The 16,361-nt window shown below is 38.4% G+C and overlaps 1 protein-coding gene across 1 annotated transcript in view; it reads left to right on the top strand.

Moving 5' to 3' along the window:
• The window catches only part of CDK17 (cyclin dependent kinase 17), a 155,633-nt gene extending 140,941 nt beyond the window's left edge, over positions 1–14,692 (top strand). Inside the window, exons 9-17 of the mRNA XM_024197960.2 lie at positions 1,016–1,078; positions 4,410–4,533; positions 8,323–8,443; positions 8,980–9,077; positions 9,428–9,533; positions 10,475–10,517; positions 12,391–12,481; positions 13,031–13,108; positions 13,557–14,692. Coding sequence (XP_024053728.1) covers positions 1,016–1,078; positions 4,410–4,533; positions 8,323–8,443; positions 8,980–9,077; positions 9,428–9,533; positions 10,475–10,517; positions 12,391–12,481; positions 13,031–13,108; positions 13,557–13,594 — 762 coding nt within the window. The 3' untranslated portion in view covers positions 13,595–14,692. The remainder of the gene's footprint in view (positions 1–1,015; positions 1,079–4,409; positions 4,534–8,322; positions 8,444–8,979; positions 9,078–9,427; positions 9,534–10,474; positions 10,518–12,390; positions 12,482–13,030; positions 13,109–13,556) is intronic.
• Positions 14,693–16,361: the final 1,669 nt, after the last annotated feature.

The raw sequence follows: 16,361 nt of genomic DNA, 5'->3' as shown, positions 1-16,361 counted from the left end.
GCCGCTGCACATTGAGTGGGTGTTTTCAGAGAACTATCCGCAGTGACTCCAAGATCTCTTTCTTGAGTGGTAACAGCTAATTTAGATCCCATCATTTTATATGTATAGTTAGGATTATGTTTTCCATTGTGCATTACTTTGCGTTTATCAACATTGAATTTCATCTACCATTTTGTTGCCCAATCACCCAGTTTTGAGGGATCCTTTTGTAGCTCTTTGCAGTCTGCCTGGGACTTACAAAACTACTCAAGATAGTTATCATCTGCAAATTTTGCCACCTCAATTATTATACTTCTGGACCAAAATGCTCACTTAAACCAAGATTATGGATTGTAGAAGAAAGTGGACAGAGAATAAAATAATTGCAGTATTATGTTGAATGATATTGGTACTGTGAGGCACCTAGCATACTTGCAGGTGCTGTAAAACAATAATAGTATAGAAATAACTATTTTACATTTCTTTTGAAACAGGGCCGTTAAATATTATGGCCTACATTTTCAAACTTGAGTACCTACAGTTAGACACCTAAGTCACTTTCCTGCATGATACAGATTGATAAATCATATTTTGTTTTAGTTTTTTTTTTCACTCCATATTACATATGCATTTGCTGAAGTTATTCTAACCATATCTATGGTAACTGTGATGGAACATCTAAAGGTGTAGTGCACAGAATTCATCAAAACTTAGTACTCTTCCAAATAAAGAGAATGAGTAATAATTAAAATTGAATGTAACATATAGCCTTTGGGGGGGGAAATAAAATGTAATATAATAAGTAGAACTGATCTGAAAATGCTGGGGGAGTTCCTGGCGGAACATTTTTACTTTCTTTATGGGGGGGGGGAGTTTTCTCTCTTTGGGTTTTTGATTTTTTTTTTTTGTTTGATTGAAAACTCAAAATTGTCCACAGCACACAGATACTTTTTGTGAAAAATTCCATTGAATCAAAAGCTCAATTTTCTGTCAAAAAACTGTTTTATATTAAACAGTGGTGGTGGTTTTTTGACAGGACAAGGACCTAAAGCAGTACATGGACGACTGTGGTAACATCATGAGTATGCACAATGTAAAGGTGAGTGAATGTTTGTTAATGATAATGATTGATTTCAAATATTTTTTGTTCTGATTTTAAAACCACAGGGAACTTACAACTTAGTTGCTCACAACTGCTCTTTCTGATAATAATAGATACAGTCATATTGAAGAGTTTAATGACACAAATCATGGCTTTAGTAAAAGTTGTGTTCTTTTTTAAATATTTTCCTATTGGGAAATATGATTTTTAACAGAACAGTGTGTCCCCTTTAAGGACTGTTATGTCCTGTTCCAAGACCTAGGCCATGTCTACACTACAAAATTATGTTGACCTAACTTACGCCAGCATACAGCCACTACAGTTATTAAATCGCTTGTGTTTGTGCACACTTGGCTCATTACATTGGCGGTGCACATCCTCACTGAGAGCACTTGTATCGACTGTACTGTCAGTGTGGGGCATTGTGGGATGGCTCCTGAAAGCCAGTGGTAGTCGACGTAAGCAACACAGTGTCTACACTGCCACTGCATCGACCTAATTACATCGACCGTGATTCTATGCCATTCATCGAGGTAGTGGTACTAAATCAGCATACAGAGAACGTTTGCCGGCTTCTTCACTTCCACAGCTAGATCAACACAAAGCAGCTTACAACAACCTAACAGTGTAGTGTAGACCAGGCCTTAGCCTGTAGATCAGGCATTCTGAGACTTACACTTTCTCTGGCATGACTGCGTGACCAACATGGGGATAAGTCCTTCTGTGCAATGGGAGAGGCCAACTGACATTCACATGGTGGGGCTATAAGATTTTTTTTAAAAGCCTGTAACTCATTCAAGGGAGAGATCTCCAGGGAGCACAAAGACTCTCTTGTAATAAAGTCATGATGATGGTAGGCCAAGATTCAGGGACAGCCCTTGGAAGGAAAGCTATGGAGAATCTTGTACCAAAAGGAGGAGGACTGTAGTTCCTAGAAAGGAGGGCAGCAGAGAACCATGTTCCAGAGGGCAAAAGACTGCTATCAGAAGGGCTGTGGATGGACCCCAGGGAATGGCTAGAGGTACTGTGTTGCGCTCAGAAAAGAGCCAAGTAATAGTAGGAGCAGGGAAGGAACCTTATTCTGTTGAACCCAATACTGTAAAACCGAAAAGAACTGTGTGTTTAAAGGGACTTGGGAAGGAACCACTTGTGCTTGGAAGGGCCAAGGGAACTGTTCATATTATTTTGCACAATAGTTTAGTAAACCAGGCCCCAAGAAGCCAGAACACTATTTTGAAATGCCTCGGAGCGAGAAGGGAAAATGGGGGAAACTGAAGCTGAGGTAACAGTGTTGCCCAGCCATGGTATGGCTTATGCTGGACTATAATCAGCTTAATTATTTAACAATATGTAATTTGTGTAGAGGATGTTAACTATTCATCGAAGGTATGTGGGGAATAGTTCTACTCCTGTTGACATTGAACGGAAGTGTACTTCAAAAAAACAACGAGGAGTCCGGTGGCACCTTAAAGACTAACAGATTTATTTGGGCATAAGCTTTCGTGGGTAAAAAAATCACTTCTTCAGATGCAAGAAGTGTATTTTGTTACTTTGCAAGTGGTTGTCCTAAATAACAAAAACAAAATCATGCATGCACACACATGCAGGGAAAATTGGTTAGATACTTGTACAATAGTTAATGGCACAATTGTGGATGATGACATAATGTACAAGAATAACATTTGTTTACATGTGTTTCGTGCACATTCCAGCAGAATTGTTGTCCTTGTTTTTGCCTTCAAGTTATATTGTAAAGTCATTTCTTTGTTGAAGTACTGTAGGTTTCGATTTGGATATTGGTTACTGTTTGTCGTTTTGTCTTTTTCTGTTTACCCATTAGCTTTAATGTCCTTTGGAGGCGAAATCAATCGTCAACCTGCTTTGTTGTCTCTTTTGGGAGAGAGTGAAGGGGAAAATTCTTTAATGTAAATTCCCATACCTCCATTAAAGAGAGATTGAAAAAGATGAAGAGGACATGTTAAAAAATCTTAGATGAACATGAAATGAAAGATCTTGCAGCATGTTTTTATAGTTTGAAGCTAACCTCTTTATAACTATCTGTGAGTGCCTTAATGGCCATTTATAGCCCTCCAACAATATAGGCATAACTAGGTGAGGCAGGACTTAGTGGCCCACAGCCTGCATTTTTAACATGCATAGTCCCAATTTTTCTGCCCCAATGGAGATAATCCCATTGTGATATAAGCAAATTGAGGTTAGACAAATATAACCTGGAGCTTGCCTGTTTGTATGGAGTTTGTGGAAGACTTGGGGGTGTCATCTGCTACAAAAATAACCCATGTGTTGGAAAACTGTGTTATATAAAAACTTTCTGGTATTTCCCCTCAAAGGGACTAATCATGATGAATCTGTCATGCTGACTGACCTTCTGCTCTGCATAAGTGTCCTCTCTACATTTCCTAATCAGTAATCTTCTATCTGCTCACTCCCCTTCACCAGACTAAGGATTGTTGTGGGACAACTGGTGCTAGAAGTAGCTACCTAGAAGCACCATGCTCACACACAGGCACTCAACACATGAAGCAATTGCAAAGCAGTATTTATTTATGAAATACCGCAGGAAACTGACGAGGTTGCTTACTCCTAGACTTGTGTGTGTGGGTGTAGTTGCTCTGTGCAGTAATGTCCTTGAATGTGGAGCTACTGTTGCTGGCTTGCCAGCCCGAAGGAATAGGAAGAAGCATAGAGGGTGACACACTATATGAAGATGCAAACACCGCAAAGGGAAAATATCAGACACAACTGGTGGAGCATAATTTCCCCAATTATATTTCTTTGATTTGTTAATGTTTAGAGGTGTTGTACCTAATTGCTTCTTCTGGTAGTCACTTTCCCTACCATACAATAAATAAATTGACTTTACATGGTGGAGTACAGGAGTAGAGTTGCATTTGTAAGAGAGAGATCTATAGCAGAAGGGAATATCAGTATGGTAATTGAGAGTGTTACATGGAAAGATGTTTAGAGTGCAGTAGTAAATGCTTATAATGTAAATAGCCACTTGATTCTCTTCTATTATATAGAGCAAATCACTCTCAAAATCTTTGATGTGCTAAGTGTTTCATAATAGTGTTGTAGCTGGCTGGCATAAATAGGTCTTACATCTTTAAACAATAGTTATGATATTCAGAATACATTAGCATGGGAAAGTGAGTTGCTTGTGTAAGAAGGTTTTTGTCTTGCTTGCAATATAGCCATGTAATTGCTACTCTGATGGCTCAAAACCTGCTGTTAAGGGAAGAGTAACATGCCGCTTTGCATGTTTACCCATGAATATTTTTGAAAGACTAATTTGTTTTTCTTTTAGCTATTTTTATACCAGATTCTGCGTGGTTTGGCCTATTGTCATAGGAGGAAGGTGCTACATCGAGACCTGAAGCCACAAAATCTACTCATTAATGAGAAAGGAGAACTAAAGCTAGCAGACTTTGGTATGGACTGAAAAAAATAATTATTTTATTTGAGCAGTGTTTTCTTGACTGAGTTACAATTTTAAGAAAATCTTGGAAATAAACCAAGATTTATAAACCAGTAAACCTTGTTGAACCTAGAAATCATATGGGGGTAGGAATGTTTATGTACATAAACCATTTGTAAGCAGCAGGGAAATTAATCATTGGAAATACACATTCACACCATTTCTGTGTATATCTTTATCCATTCCAAAGGCTGTTACTGAAGCCAATATTGTGTAACTCTGACTAGCTTTATATAGCTGGTGAGATCCTGTCTTCATTTTTTTTTGCTATTGCTTGTGTTCCCGTAAAGGGAAAACAATACGTTATTTAATTGAGATCATTAGGCCAGCTCCATGCTGCCAGAGGGTTTCTATGGCAGCTGGGATAGATACCTCCAGTGTGGTGCATACTAAGCTGTCACTTGTAGCATGAGCTGGCCTGAAAAAAATAGATTTTTAAGTTCATTGTGTGCTGGATACCCCTATTGGTCAGCTCACTGAGGGAAGTCAGCCCACATGGTTTAAAGCTGCTGGAATTTCAGGTTTACAGCTCATGTCTGAATTTTTGAAAGTCATCCAGATAATTCTTTTTTGTTTGTTAATCTGGTTTGGGTAAGAGTTTGATTGTTTGGCTTCAGCATTGCTGGTTTGTTGTTGGTTTGTTTGTTTTTTAATTTGTTTCAGCATCCAACCTGAACTATGCCTCAGCCTTACAGCTCTTTCTGTGCCTCATATATGGGATACAGTGATAAGTGTCATAGTTCTTCCTATATTCATTCTGTCTGCCACTTCAGTTTCACACATGATCTGTTAGTAGTTTTGTTACCACTCGCTTTTATCTGAGAAAGACCCTTATACCTGCTTTATGAACTTTTAGTTGACATTTTAAATTAAGTTAAATCATTTTTTCTCTCCAGTATGTGACTTCACATGTTCACTCCTCATTGGTTTGTTTTATTTTTTTCTCCCACAGGAATTGTACCATGTTTTCAGAATAAAATACATTATATTCAGTTACAACTCAATCCCCCTGCCCCTGACACACTTTCTCTGGCCATGGCAGCAGCCCTTTGGAAGCAGACCTGTGTAGGGCTTTGTCTATACCACTTAGCTTTTAGTGACACGGCTGTGCATCTACAGTCCTGCCACTAAAAGCTGCACAGTGTAGCTCCTGTTGGCAGGAGAAAGCTCTCCTGCCGACAAAAACTTTCACCCCCCACAAGCGGCAGCAGATTTGTCCGCAGGAGAGCGCTCCTGCTGACAAAGTGCTGTTTACACCAGCACTTTTCATCGGTAAAACTTTTGTTGTTTGGGGGGTTCCTGAACGACAAAAGTTTTGCATACGAAGTTCCAGTGTAGACAAAGCCTAATTGAACTGTAATTAATTTTTTATGTCACTAGCTTTCAATTTGGTAGTAGGACCCCTACCCTACCTTTGTTCCCTTTCTCTGGTTTTCTGATGAAGTCAGTTTTTTTAGTAATTTGTGATTTCATCCTTGGACATCAGGAAATATTCCACAAACTGTACATCAGTTCCTGTGGTGTTTCCTTTGACTCAGTGGGAACCAACAGAAAGGATTTGGTTCAGAAATGCCTCTGAGGATGACTGATTGCACATAGTTGAATGTGAAGTCATATGCAGGGAAAAGATGAGAACCCTCTGTCTAGAGCCTATATTTGTGTGCAGGTGGTCTGGTTTCTGTGTATTGAACTGGAAAGCAAAAGTTGGACTTGGCAGTTTATTGGTCATCAATATGGTATATGTGTGAGTTGAAGTGTCGGCTGAGAATGAACTGAGTTGAGATTAAAAGTAACATTAGTGCTTCCTTTGAAACTGGTGATATACAGGCCAAATAATCACCACAGGGCCCAAGAAACTCCGTGAACTTTAACTTGCAGAATTTTCCTACAAATAACTTTAAGATGATGGGGAGGAGCGTTCCCCACCTGGTGAATTGCCAGAGGGTTTGGCCCTTCTAGCCCATGGATGTTCTAAGATACTTTGGGAAATTCAGTGAGCATCTACAATGGATTGGGGCATTCACATGGATCCTATTGCTATTAGCCATTATTCTCCATGTCAGTAAAGCTCCACTAGTAGCCATGTTACCATTGGTTTCTCACCCACACCTGGACAAAAATTCCTCTGAAGTTAGCAGTTGCCAGTAGAGAACAGAGGGTTGCCTAAGACAGTGCTGACATGGTCTGGCATTATTACTCTGGGAAGTCCCTTGCCCAACCATCCCCCTCACTCCCAATGTGTCAGAGCTCCAGATGAGATAAAGCTTAGGGGATTCCATAGACTCAAGTGCAAGATGATGTCACATTGAGTCAATGTGCCCTGCTGCTGATTAAATGTGGATTAATCTCAGCATGTTTTGCTCCTTTTTCCTGCCTCAGTGCTTGAAAGAACAGTGGGCATTATCTAGTCCTATATATTTAAAGGTGAATCACAGTTTTATCAGAAAAATATTGAGCCCTATAAATATATAATTAATTATCCAAATTGGGAGGATAAGAAGTGTATTTATCAAGTATGTTATGCTAAACTTGCCTTTTAATAATTCTTCAATTCTATTAAAAGTCTTAAGCAGTACAGTACTTAACACTGCCACTACCCTATGCCCTTATTCTGCAGGAGTTTCTGATAGCTATGATAGCCTAAAATTTTAGTCTGACTTTATTTTTTTTATTTTTTTGAGGGTGACTCCCCCTCACCACCCCATCACTATAAGAAGGGAAGGGGGCAGCCTTTGTAATGATACTGTAGATCTGTGATTTCTCCCTGGTTGAGGTCCTTAACTGAGCCATTATCCAGGGAGAAATGCTTTGGGGACAGCCAGCCATTTTAAAAATTCTTAATTTACATGCTGATTTGATGTGGTTCTGCCAGATTGGAGTGTCAGTCAGTCTCAAGGGCTAGATTGCTCTGTTGATTTATACCCCCAAAAGACAAAAATATATTTACATTGATGATAGCTGAAATTTATGAAAGCAAGAAAAATGCTGCTTGAAAAGTTATTAGGGTTTGATTTAAGGATATTTACTTTGTATTTTTTGTTAGATGATATTGACAGTTTGTGATTTAACAGTTATAAAGCTTTAACTTTTTGAATCTCAATGTCTGGTGTCATTAAATAATTGTCTAACCCCTCCAATGGGTGAGTCCTTTCATTTCCTGCAACAGTGAAAAGTTAAATCCATAAAAACAAAAATAAAAAAGCATAACAATAACCATCAATATTGTCCATCAAAATGATTTTAAAAAAATTAAATTTTGCTAAGCCTAATTATAGCAATATTTTACATTTATTTCAAAAGTGAAACACTTTTAAAAAAATTTGGGTTGCTGAATGATAATATCCTGATCTATCACGTCACTTACAAAACACAAGCACTTAAAAGTAAGGACATGAATAATTAAGACCATTGTAAATATTACACTGCCCACATGATAAGCAAATTATTCTTAAGTATAAAGTAATGCATATTTCATCACAACACAACAACCTTCACTCTGAAAGAATGCTATTCCTTTTGGATAAGATATAACGGATGTTGTGAATGGTCAGTATGATTTCATTCATTTTTAAGATGCTTGCAATAATGTCACTGCTTTGCACCACTTAGCACTGCTTCAGACTAAAAATGAGGAAGCCAAGAAAGCACAAACAAAAGCAAATAGATGTATACAATATTTTAATTGAGGGAAATGGTAGATACCATTACAGAAAAAACACATTACATTTTTATTTTTATGAAGGTTTGGCAAGAGCGAAGTCGGTTCCTACAAAGACCTACTCTAATGAAGTTGTCACATTATGGTACAGGCCACCTGATGTTCTCCTTGGATCTTCAGAATATTCAACTCAAATTGACATGTGGTAGGTTTGTTTTGGTCAGATTTTAATTTTGTTCATACTCAAGTTGATGTGTTATAACTGTCCGTTAATTCTTGTAACGGAGTATAACGGCTCCCTCAAAATTTCAGACAACTTCTACAGGGTTACATTTAAGATATGATAAATAAAATTGCTAATAAAGAAAGTTGCTAACAATGCATCAATAGTGCGATTCAATATTTAAATCCAGTTTGACATGATGGCATTATGATATTATATGGATTAAATATTTATTTGAAATGTTTAGTTTATCAGTAGTTCCCTTTGCTTTGTGTGTGTGTGTTTTGGAAGGAAAATAGATAATCTATGTATTGCAGAGGTTTTGTTCAGCACTTGTGAACTGTTTGGCTGTTATTTTCCTCATTTACATCAATATTTCCAATAGAGGTATATAGTTAAAGGCAAATATTGTTAATCCACAAAGATATTGAGGAGCTGAATGTTTTAAAAGGTAAGTTTTTTTAGTTTATTTTTTCTTACTTACTTATTCATCTTTCTTTTTCTTTGTCTTTATAAAGGGGTGTTGGATGCATATTTTTCGAAATGGCATCTGGAAGACCTCTCTTTCCTGGTTCAACTGTTGAAGATGAACTGCACTTAATTTTCAGACTTTTGGGTAAATTGAAAATTGTTACCAATAATATTACACTTGTAGATTTACTTCACCCTTCTAAGAGAGGATTTTTGAAAAAGAATTTGTAACTGTAAGGTACAGAGCAGATCTTTTTTCTATAAAGAGGGAATAAACTTTGATGTTGCATTTAGGTGAAGATGAATAAATACAACGTTACTCGTTTTGTACAAGATTGAATCAGTACATTTTAAACAAAATGACTGAAGTTGGAAAACAGTCGTCCCTTTTTGATTGTGATATGTTACAGGGCTAAATGCTTAAAATTTATTTCTAAGTCTTGCCTATAATTAATATAACTTGTATAGATTTAATTTGTTTTGATTGAAACACAGGAACTCCTTCTCAAGAAACATGGCCGGGCATTTCTTCCAATGATGAATTTAGGAACTACAACTTTCCCAAATACAAACCACAGCCTCTAATCAACCATGCACCAAGGTATTTTATGTTTCATTACTAGAATTTCTACTTGTACAGTGGCTGCTATATTTTTGTGTCTGTGCACCTATTTTTACACAAGAACAAGTTTCCATGTGTACTGTGCTGTTACATGTTAACTATATGTCCCTTAAAAGACCACATGTCAAACTATCTTGCTGTAGGCTGAAGTTAATGGTATCTAGCACAGTTCATTAATTTGAGATTTAGCACTGCTGAGTTCCTCATTACTCAGAGCACTGTAAATCCAAACACTGAGACTCAGTAGTGGCATATATAAATATAAGTGTTATTTATAATGTCTACATAGTAGGACTATTCACATTGAACCTACTGAATTCCCAAAGTCCTGTCCCATCATGTAGTAGGATTATTGTAAAATCTGGGAAGAATTCTTTGATGCAGTCTCTTCTGTGGTGGTTCTAAAGCCCTGGTTAGGAATCTGAAGGGTCTGTATCTAGTACATTTCAAGTATCATTGCCATAACTGAACTTTTCAGCAAAGCCAAACACATGATGAAGCACGTTTCTTTTGATTGTAAAGAAACATAGTTTTGCACTCTTGCTCTCCTATCCAATCAGTGGGTTTAGGTTTTAAAAACTATTGGGAAACAATAAAATTGCTAATGTCAGATGACCTTGTCAGCCTATTGAGTCACAATCCAAGGGTCAGGGTCCTTCTCTATCTCCCCACTGATTTATCATCAGTAAATTCTACAACTGATGTGTTCACAGTCAGTCTTTTGAGATGTTGGCATATCTTTATGTACGTACATATGCATATACACAAACACACAGAAGATGTTCAGGTGTAAGTATTACTTTAATTTTTAATTAAATTAATTTTGTTTTGAAGTGGGATATAATCTTATGAAATCCACTCCATTCTAACTCTGCACTTATGAATATTGCTCACTAAACTATTCGGTTTGTTATTTCTAGGCTAGACTCCGAAGGAATTGAATTGATAGCAAAGTTTCTTCAGGTAAGATGCTTTCCATGTTTTATCTCTTTTAAAATGTATTTTTGGATTCCTTTTTAAAGGCTCAAATCCACAAAATCAGTTACATCATATATGCAGTTGAAGTTTGACTAGGGCATTAAGTATAGTTGATGAGAGGTTCACTGTGTGTTGGCTAAGGCTAAGATTTTTTCAGTTACTTTAGTAAAAGTCATGAATAGGGAATAAACAAAAATTCACAGAGCCTGTGAACTGTCAGTTACGTTACTAAAAATAACCAGAGGTAGGGCTAGGTATGGGGGAGGAATGGAGTCCCATGGGGGGGTGGGGCTGACAGGCTGAGCCCCCCCCGCCATGGCAGAGGGCACAGCCCCGACTCCAGTGGCTGCAGTGGGGGGGTGCGCAGCCATGGGAGATACAGACCTTGCTCCAGAGCTGGCCCAGCTGCCAGGCAGGGATGCGCAGCCCTACTGCAGCCCCAGCCAAGTCCCGGCCGCAGTGGCGGGGGCAAACGGTCCCAGCTGCAGCCTCCGGGGCTGGGGCGCACGGCCCTGGTTGCAGCCCCACCAAGCCCGGGATGCCGTGAGGCTGGGGTGCGCAGCCCCGCCAAACCCGGGAGGCTGCAGGGCTAGGGCACGCAGCCCCCACCAAGCCTGGGATGCCGTGGGGCTGTGGCACACAGCCCCAGCTGCAGACCCCCACCAAGTCCTGGACAACGCCGAGCAGGGGCACACGGCCTCGGCTGCAGCCCCCGGAGGAGGCCGCGGGGCTAGGGCTGCAGGGTCCTTGTTCCAGCCAGCACCTGTTGCATGGCAGGGATACACAGTCCCGCCTCCTCCTCCTCCTGAATCCCTAGAGGCCACGGAGGTCCAGCAAAGTCATGGAATCCGTCACTGCCATGACCTCTGTGACTAAATCATAGCCTTAGTGGTGGCTAACTGAGTGGGTTGTAGTCCACTCACTCCCCAAGAGTTCAGGGATTGTTCTCTAATTTTACATGGCCACATTTTTCTTTTCCTGGCTTTTATAAAATAAAATGTAATCCATATAGCTGAATTCTCACTACATTTGTTAATAATTAAAGCTGAATTCAGCAAACCTAGGCTTGTAGCACATAGTGAACAGCAAAATGAGCCAAGGAGAGAAGACGGTTAAGATACCCAAGAATCAGACTAAAATCTTAGAAAAATAGAATGTAAAAAGAGAGCTTTTAGGTACAGTAATTTTATTATACATATGAATTTAATAAATATGGTTCTGGCTAACAAGTGCTCCTCACGGTTAGGCTTTGCCTTTCTGCGTTCAGGCAGCAAGTTGGACTGTATGTGCTTCCTTTCCACATTGGAAGTCATTTTAGAAGTAAGCTGAGTCCTAGGGATTAGGCTGAGGAATCTGCCCCAAATCATTGGCTGTGTGGTGGGAGCCCTGTAACTGAACTATGGACCCAGTTAAATGTGTGGTATGTGAGATGAGCTGAAGATATTCTGCCTGTACTTAGTATAATATTAAGAAGTTGCACCCTGCTGCTGTATCTGTCTTTTATTCAAACACTACCTGCAGCTCGTGCCTGAAATTTGTTCTTGCATGCTCAACAAGTTTTCTTAGTAAAATAAACTCATCATCGTCTTTGGGGTCCAAAAATGCAAACGCAAAGCAGTTGAGTACACTGTTATGGATCAGGAGTTTGTGTGAAATCCTCTTTAATAGAAAGTGCTACAGTGTAATGCATGATGTTGCAAAATCTTTTTTAAAATCTAAGAGTGTGAGAGACACCTTATTTCATTTCAGCTCAATATGAGCATATACAAATAACCCAATTTCAATCTTTTAATTAATTGTCCTAGAAAAACTAAGGAAAGCGAAATTATATTTTTGATTAAATCCTTTGTGTTAACAGTATGAATCTAAGAAAAGAGTTTCGGCAGAAGAGGCCATGAAACACGCATACTTCAGAAGTTTAGGAACAAGGATACGTGCTTTGCCTGAAAGTAAGAGAAATAAAAAAGTAGTAATGTGCCATTGACCTTGGTTGATAATATTTTTATTTTATTAATAGTAGCACAAAGCATTATCTAAATTAAACTCTAAAAATACCAAAGATCTTTTGACATGGTGCGTCGGTATTTAAACAGATTAAAGTATATTACATGGGTAACTTTCTTAGGCATAACTCTGAAAGACAACTCAACAGCATAAATTCAAAATATAATGGATTTTCTATTTACATGAGTTGTTAAAGAAATTTTTGTTGGTTTGCATAGAAGAAAAATATAGTTTATAATGAGTAGATTTGTGAGTGAGACTTTTGTGTCTCTTGTTTTTGCTTGTAGGGTGCCCACTTCATAAAGAAAACTCATGAGATATCAAGGCACATTAGTGGGCTCAAATATTTATCAGCATTTTAGGGGAGGTAGTTTATCTATTCCAGATGAGGACGCGCTTTTTCCAGATTTATACTGGTGTAACTGAGAATAGAATTTCGTCATTAAAATTTAATCACATTTGAGTGCAAACTTAATTTTCTTTTATTGTTACAGGTGTCTCAATATTCAGTCTGAAAGAGATTCAGTTGCAGAAAGACCCTGGCTTTCGAAATTCCTCTTACCCCGAGACAGGTATGGAAACATTCATCATGGTATTTCTCATGTTTTCAATCTAGAGTGCTGTGCTAGATGCACTATAAACTGAAAATAATGTGTAAAAAATTATTTTTGTGAAGATATGGAAATTATTTATTCAGATTCATAAAATACATATACAGTTAAACATACAAAAACAAATGAGTTTTACTTGAGATGGGAGGGGACAAGTAGCATGAAAATTGCACTTAAAAACAGTCACTGACTGACTGCTGAATAACTTACCTGATACACAATGGAAGGAGCACCAAATATATCGCGTCAAAGGACAGAGAATACACTGGACTGCATTAGCAAGAGATTTAATATAGGATCAGATATTACAGCAAAGGACACTTATAGAAACACATCTCAGGAGAGTGGCGTAACTGTGTGTGTTGTAAGAATGCTTCAGTTTTTTAACAGAATTAATGTTATGTTTTAGCACATGGGAAGAACAGAAGGCAGAGCATGCTTTTTTAAAGGTGGTAATGCAGTTTCAAGCCCAAGAGTATCTCATCAATCAAGGACTCAGAACTGAAGTTTCTTTCGGTGGACTTGGAATCTCAGTTTGTCTACACTGTCCTCTTCGCAGTGGAGTCTTTTTATTTCCAACATGCAGATTATGTTTTTATATTTGTTGTCACAGTGTGACAATTTTTTGTACAGTTGGTTTTAAGGTCTCCTCTGCCATTAGAGCCAGTAGGTTACAGCTATTGATGTAACTGTAGCTGCAATTTTTGTGCAGAACTGAGAAACACAGTGCATTATTTATTGCGGAATCATTGCTGCTAAATAACTACTGTCTGTATAGTTAACACAACAGTTGAATGCCTGAAAAAGTTGCAATGGCTTTAGAATATGTGAATGCATCTGTTTCTCTTCATAAACTGTTTTACTGCTGCAGTTTTGTATTTTTTAAACTGCAGTGTTTCCTGGAATGTAAACATAGCTTTGCTTGACTATAGGTGAATCATCTTTAACACTCTAAGTTCATAGCACTTAATTCCTTATTTAACATTGGCAGTACAGTAGATGAAATATTATAAAGCACATTTTGTTTTAAGAGAGTTGATTCAAACAAGTGAATGGTTATCTATTATTTGCTCTCAGATCTTATATCAGTTACAGGTAAAGGAGATGGGATGATAAATTTTGTCAGGATTTACTCTGATTGAAGATATTTGCACATTATTGTGCATATGGTTCCTCCTGATGCAATGACTTTTTTACCTGGTTTTTAACCTAGTTAGAAATATAAATAGTAAAAAGATCATTCATGTACATTATGCCCTGTTTTTCTTTTGAAACTATCTTTGTCTTTACAAGAGAACAGGATGACTAATTACAAGAGCATGGGAATAATGTCCCATTTCCCACCCTCTTGTTGCTCCCTCATTACGACATTACACCTCTACCCCGATATAACGCAGTCCTCAGGGGCCAAAAAATCTCACTGCCTTATAGGTGAGACCGCGTTATATCGGGTTCGGTCCAGTACGACGTACTGGCAAGAGCTGGTACACCGTGCCGGACTGGACCGGCTTCCCCGGAGGTGATTTAAAGGGCCCGGTGCTCCAGCCGCTGCAGGGAGCCCCGGGCCCTTTAAATCACCGCCGGAGCTCCGGCAGCGGGGCTCAGGTGGGGATTTAAAGGGCCTGGGGCTCCCCGCAGTGGCCGGAGCCTCTGGCCCTTTAAATCACCACCCAAGCCCGGGCTCCGGCAGCTGGGCTCGGGCAGTGATTTAAAGGGCCTGGGGCTCCATACGAATTTGGATATAACACGGTAAAGCAGCGGGGCTCGGGTGGCGCTTTAAAGGGCCCGGGGCTCCCCACTGCTTTACCATGTTATATCCGAATTCGTGTTATATCGGGTCGCGTTCTATCGGGGTAGAGGTGTATTCACTTGAAATCAACTGGAAAGATGCAAGTACATACTTGATAAGAGCTCACTATATACTACAGACATTTGAAAACATGGGAACTTAGAGGGTTTTTAAGATCTTAGATGTTATCTGTTTACCAGAGATAGTAAACATGTTACTACTATGCTTATGCATCTCAGTGAGTATCATAAGTACATCCTTGGTAATGGTAACTATTTTTAAGCATTTGTGTTACCTTTATGAACCTATTTGTTTAGTGCATCTTAAAGAGACTGTAAATCTTTATTGGTATATTTTGAAATGGTCATGTAAATCTTTGGCTGGTATATCATGAATATAGTCATAGATAACTTAATTTTTTCCTGACATTCACTGTAAAACATTCAGGGGTCCTACCATTTCGGTTCAGGAAATCTTGTAGTTTATTGTTATTTAACAGTATTAAGTGAATTTTTGTATATTTCATTTTAACTTTATTTGTGAATAGTGATTGTGGCATGTTTGGGAGCGTTTTATTAATATTTCTTGATACTGGTAAATTTAATTGGGATTTTTTTTTTTTATTTTCTGGAAGAGACAAACTCATGTGTAATGGTGAATATTGGACCACTACTGCTTTTCGGCATTTGTAAACTGGTTTTATGTTAAAGAAACCCTGTAGGCCTAACAAACTGCTGTTATTTCTAACTGACAGACCTGTATTAATATTGTACTTTTGAAAGTATAAATATTATATGGAATTCCTTGGTTTTGTTTTGAAGTTTATAATTACAAGGCTCTGTGTTGTTAAAATATGGATTTGGTGAACTGCAGTTTTTTGGGGAGTTAGTACATTTTTAGCCAGCTCCATAAATAGCAGGGCAGATTGATTCTAAACTTAGCTTATCACTAACTCTCATAACATTGAAGCAGTAGCAGTGGCATCAGCCGGACTCTTCAGTAACTGCTCCTAGAAGGGATTTTACCAGGCAAAATGGCCTCATTGTAATTACTGAGAGTTCAATTCTTCAGTTAAAGGAAACATCCCACGGATGTCAGGTAGGCGTTTTGCCTAAGACTCAGGGTCCAGTGCATATATGTGCCTCCCATTGATATCAGTGGGAGAGCTCTAAGTACGTCGAAGGGCAGAATTTTCCTGCGAGGAAGAACTGAAAAGATTGTCCCTAGATAACTTATATTTTTGTACATTCAGTATTGAAATCTGATATAGACTGCAGTGTATTAGTAAACTTTGCAGAAAAAAAGACTGAAGTGTCTTGTATCTCCTAAGATAGATGTCAGAAGAAACTGTCTAGTTGTGTACATACGAATTAAACAAGATTTGGAATAAAATGCTCTATGTGGAGACAGTAGGAATTAACATTA

This window comes from Terrapene carolina, unplaced genomic scaffold (genome assembly GCF_002925995.2).
Source record: "Terrapene carolina triunguis isolate 2854851 unplaced genomic scaffold, T_m_triunguis-2.0 Scaffold68, whole genome shotgun sequence".
Classification (NCBI taxonomy): domain Eukaryota; kingdom Metazoa; phylum Chordata; order Testudines; family Emydidae; genus Terrapene; species Terrapene triunguis.
The sequence above is the reverse complement of the archived record's forward strand: the minus strand, read 5'-3'. Positions and strand labels throughout refer to the sequence as shown.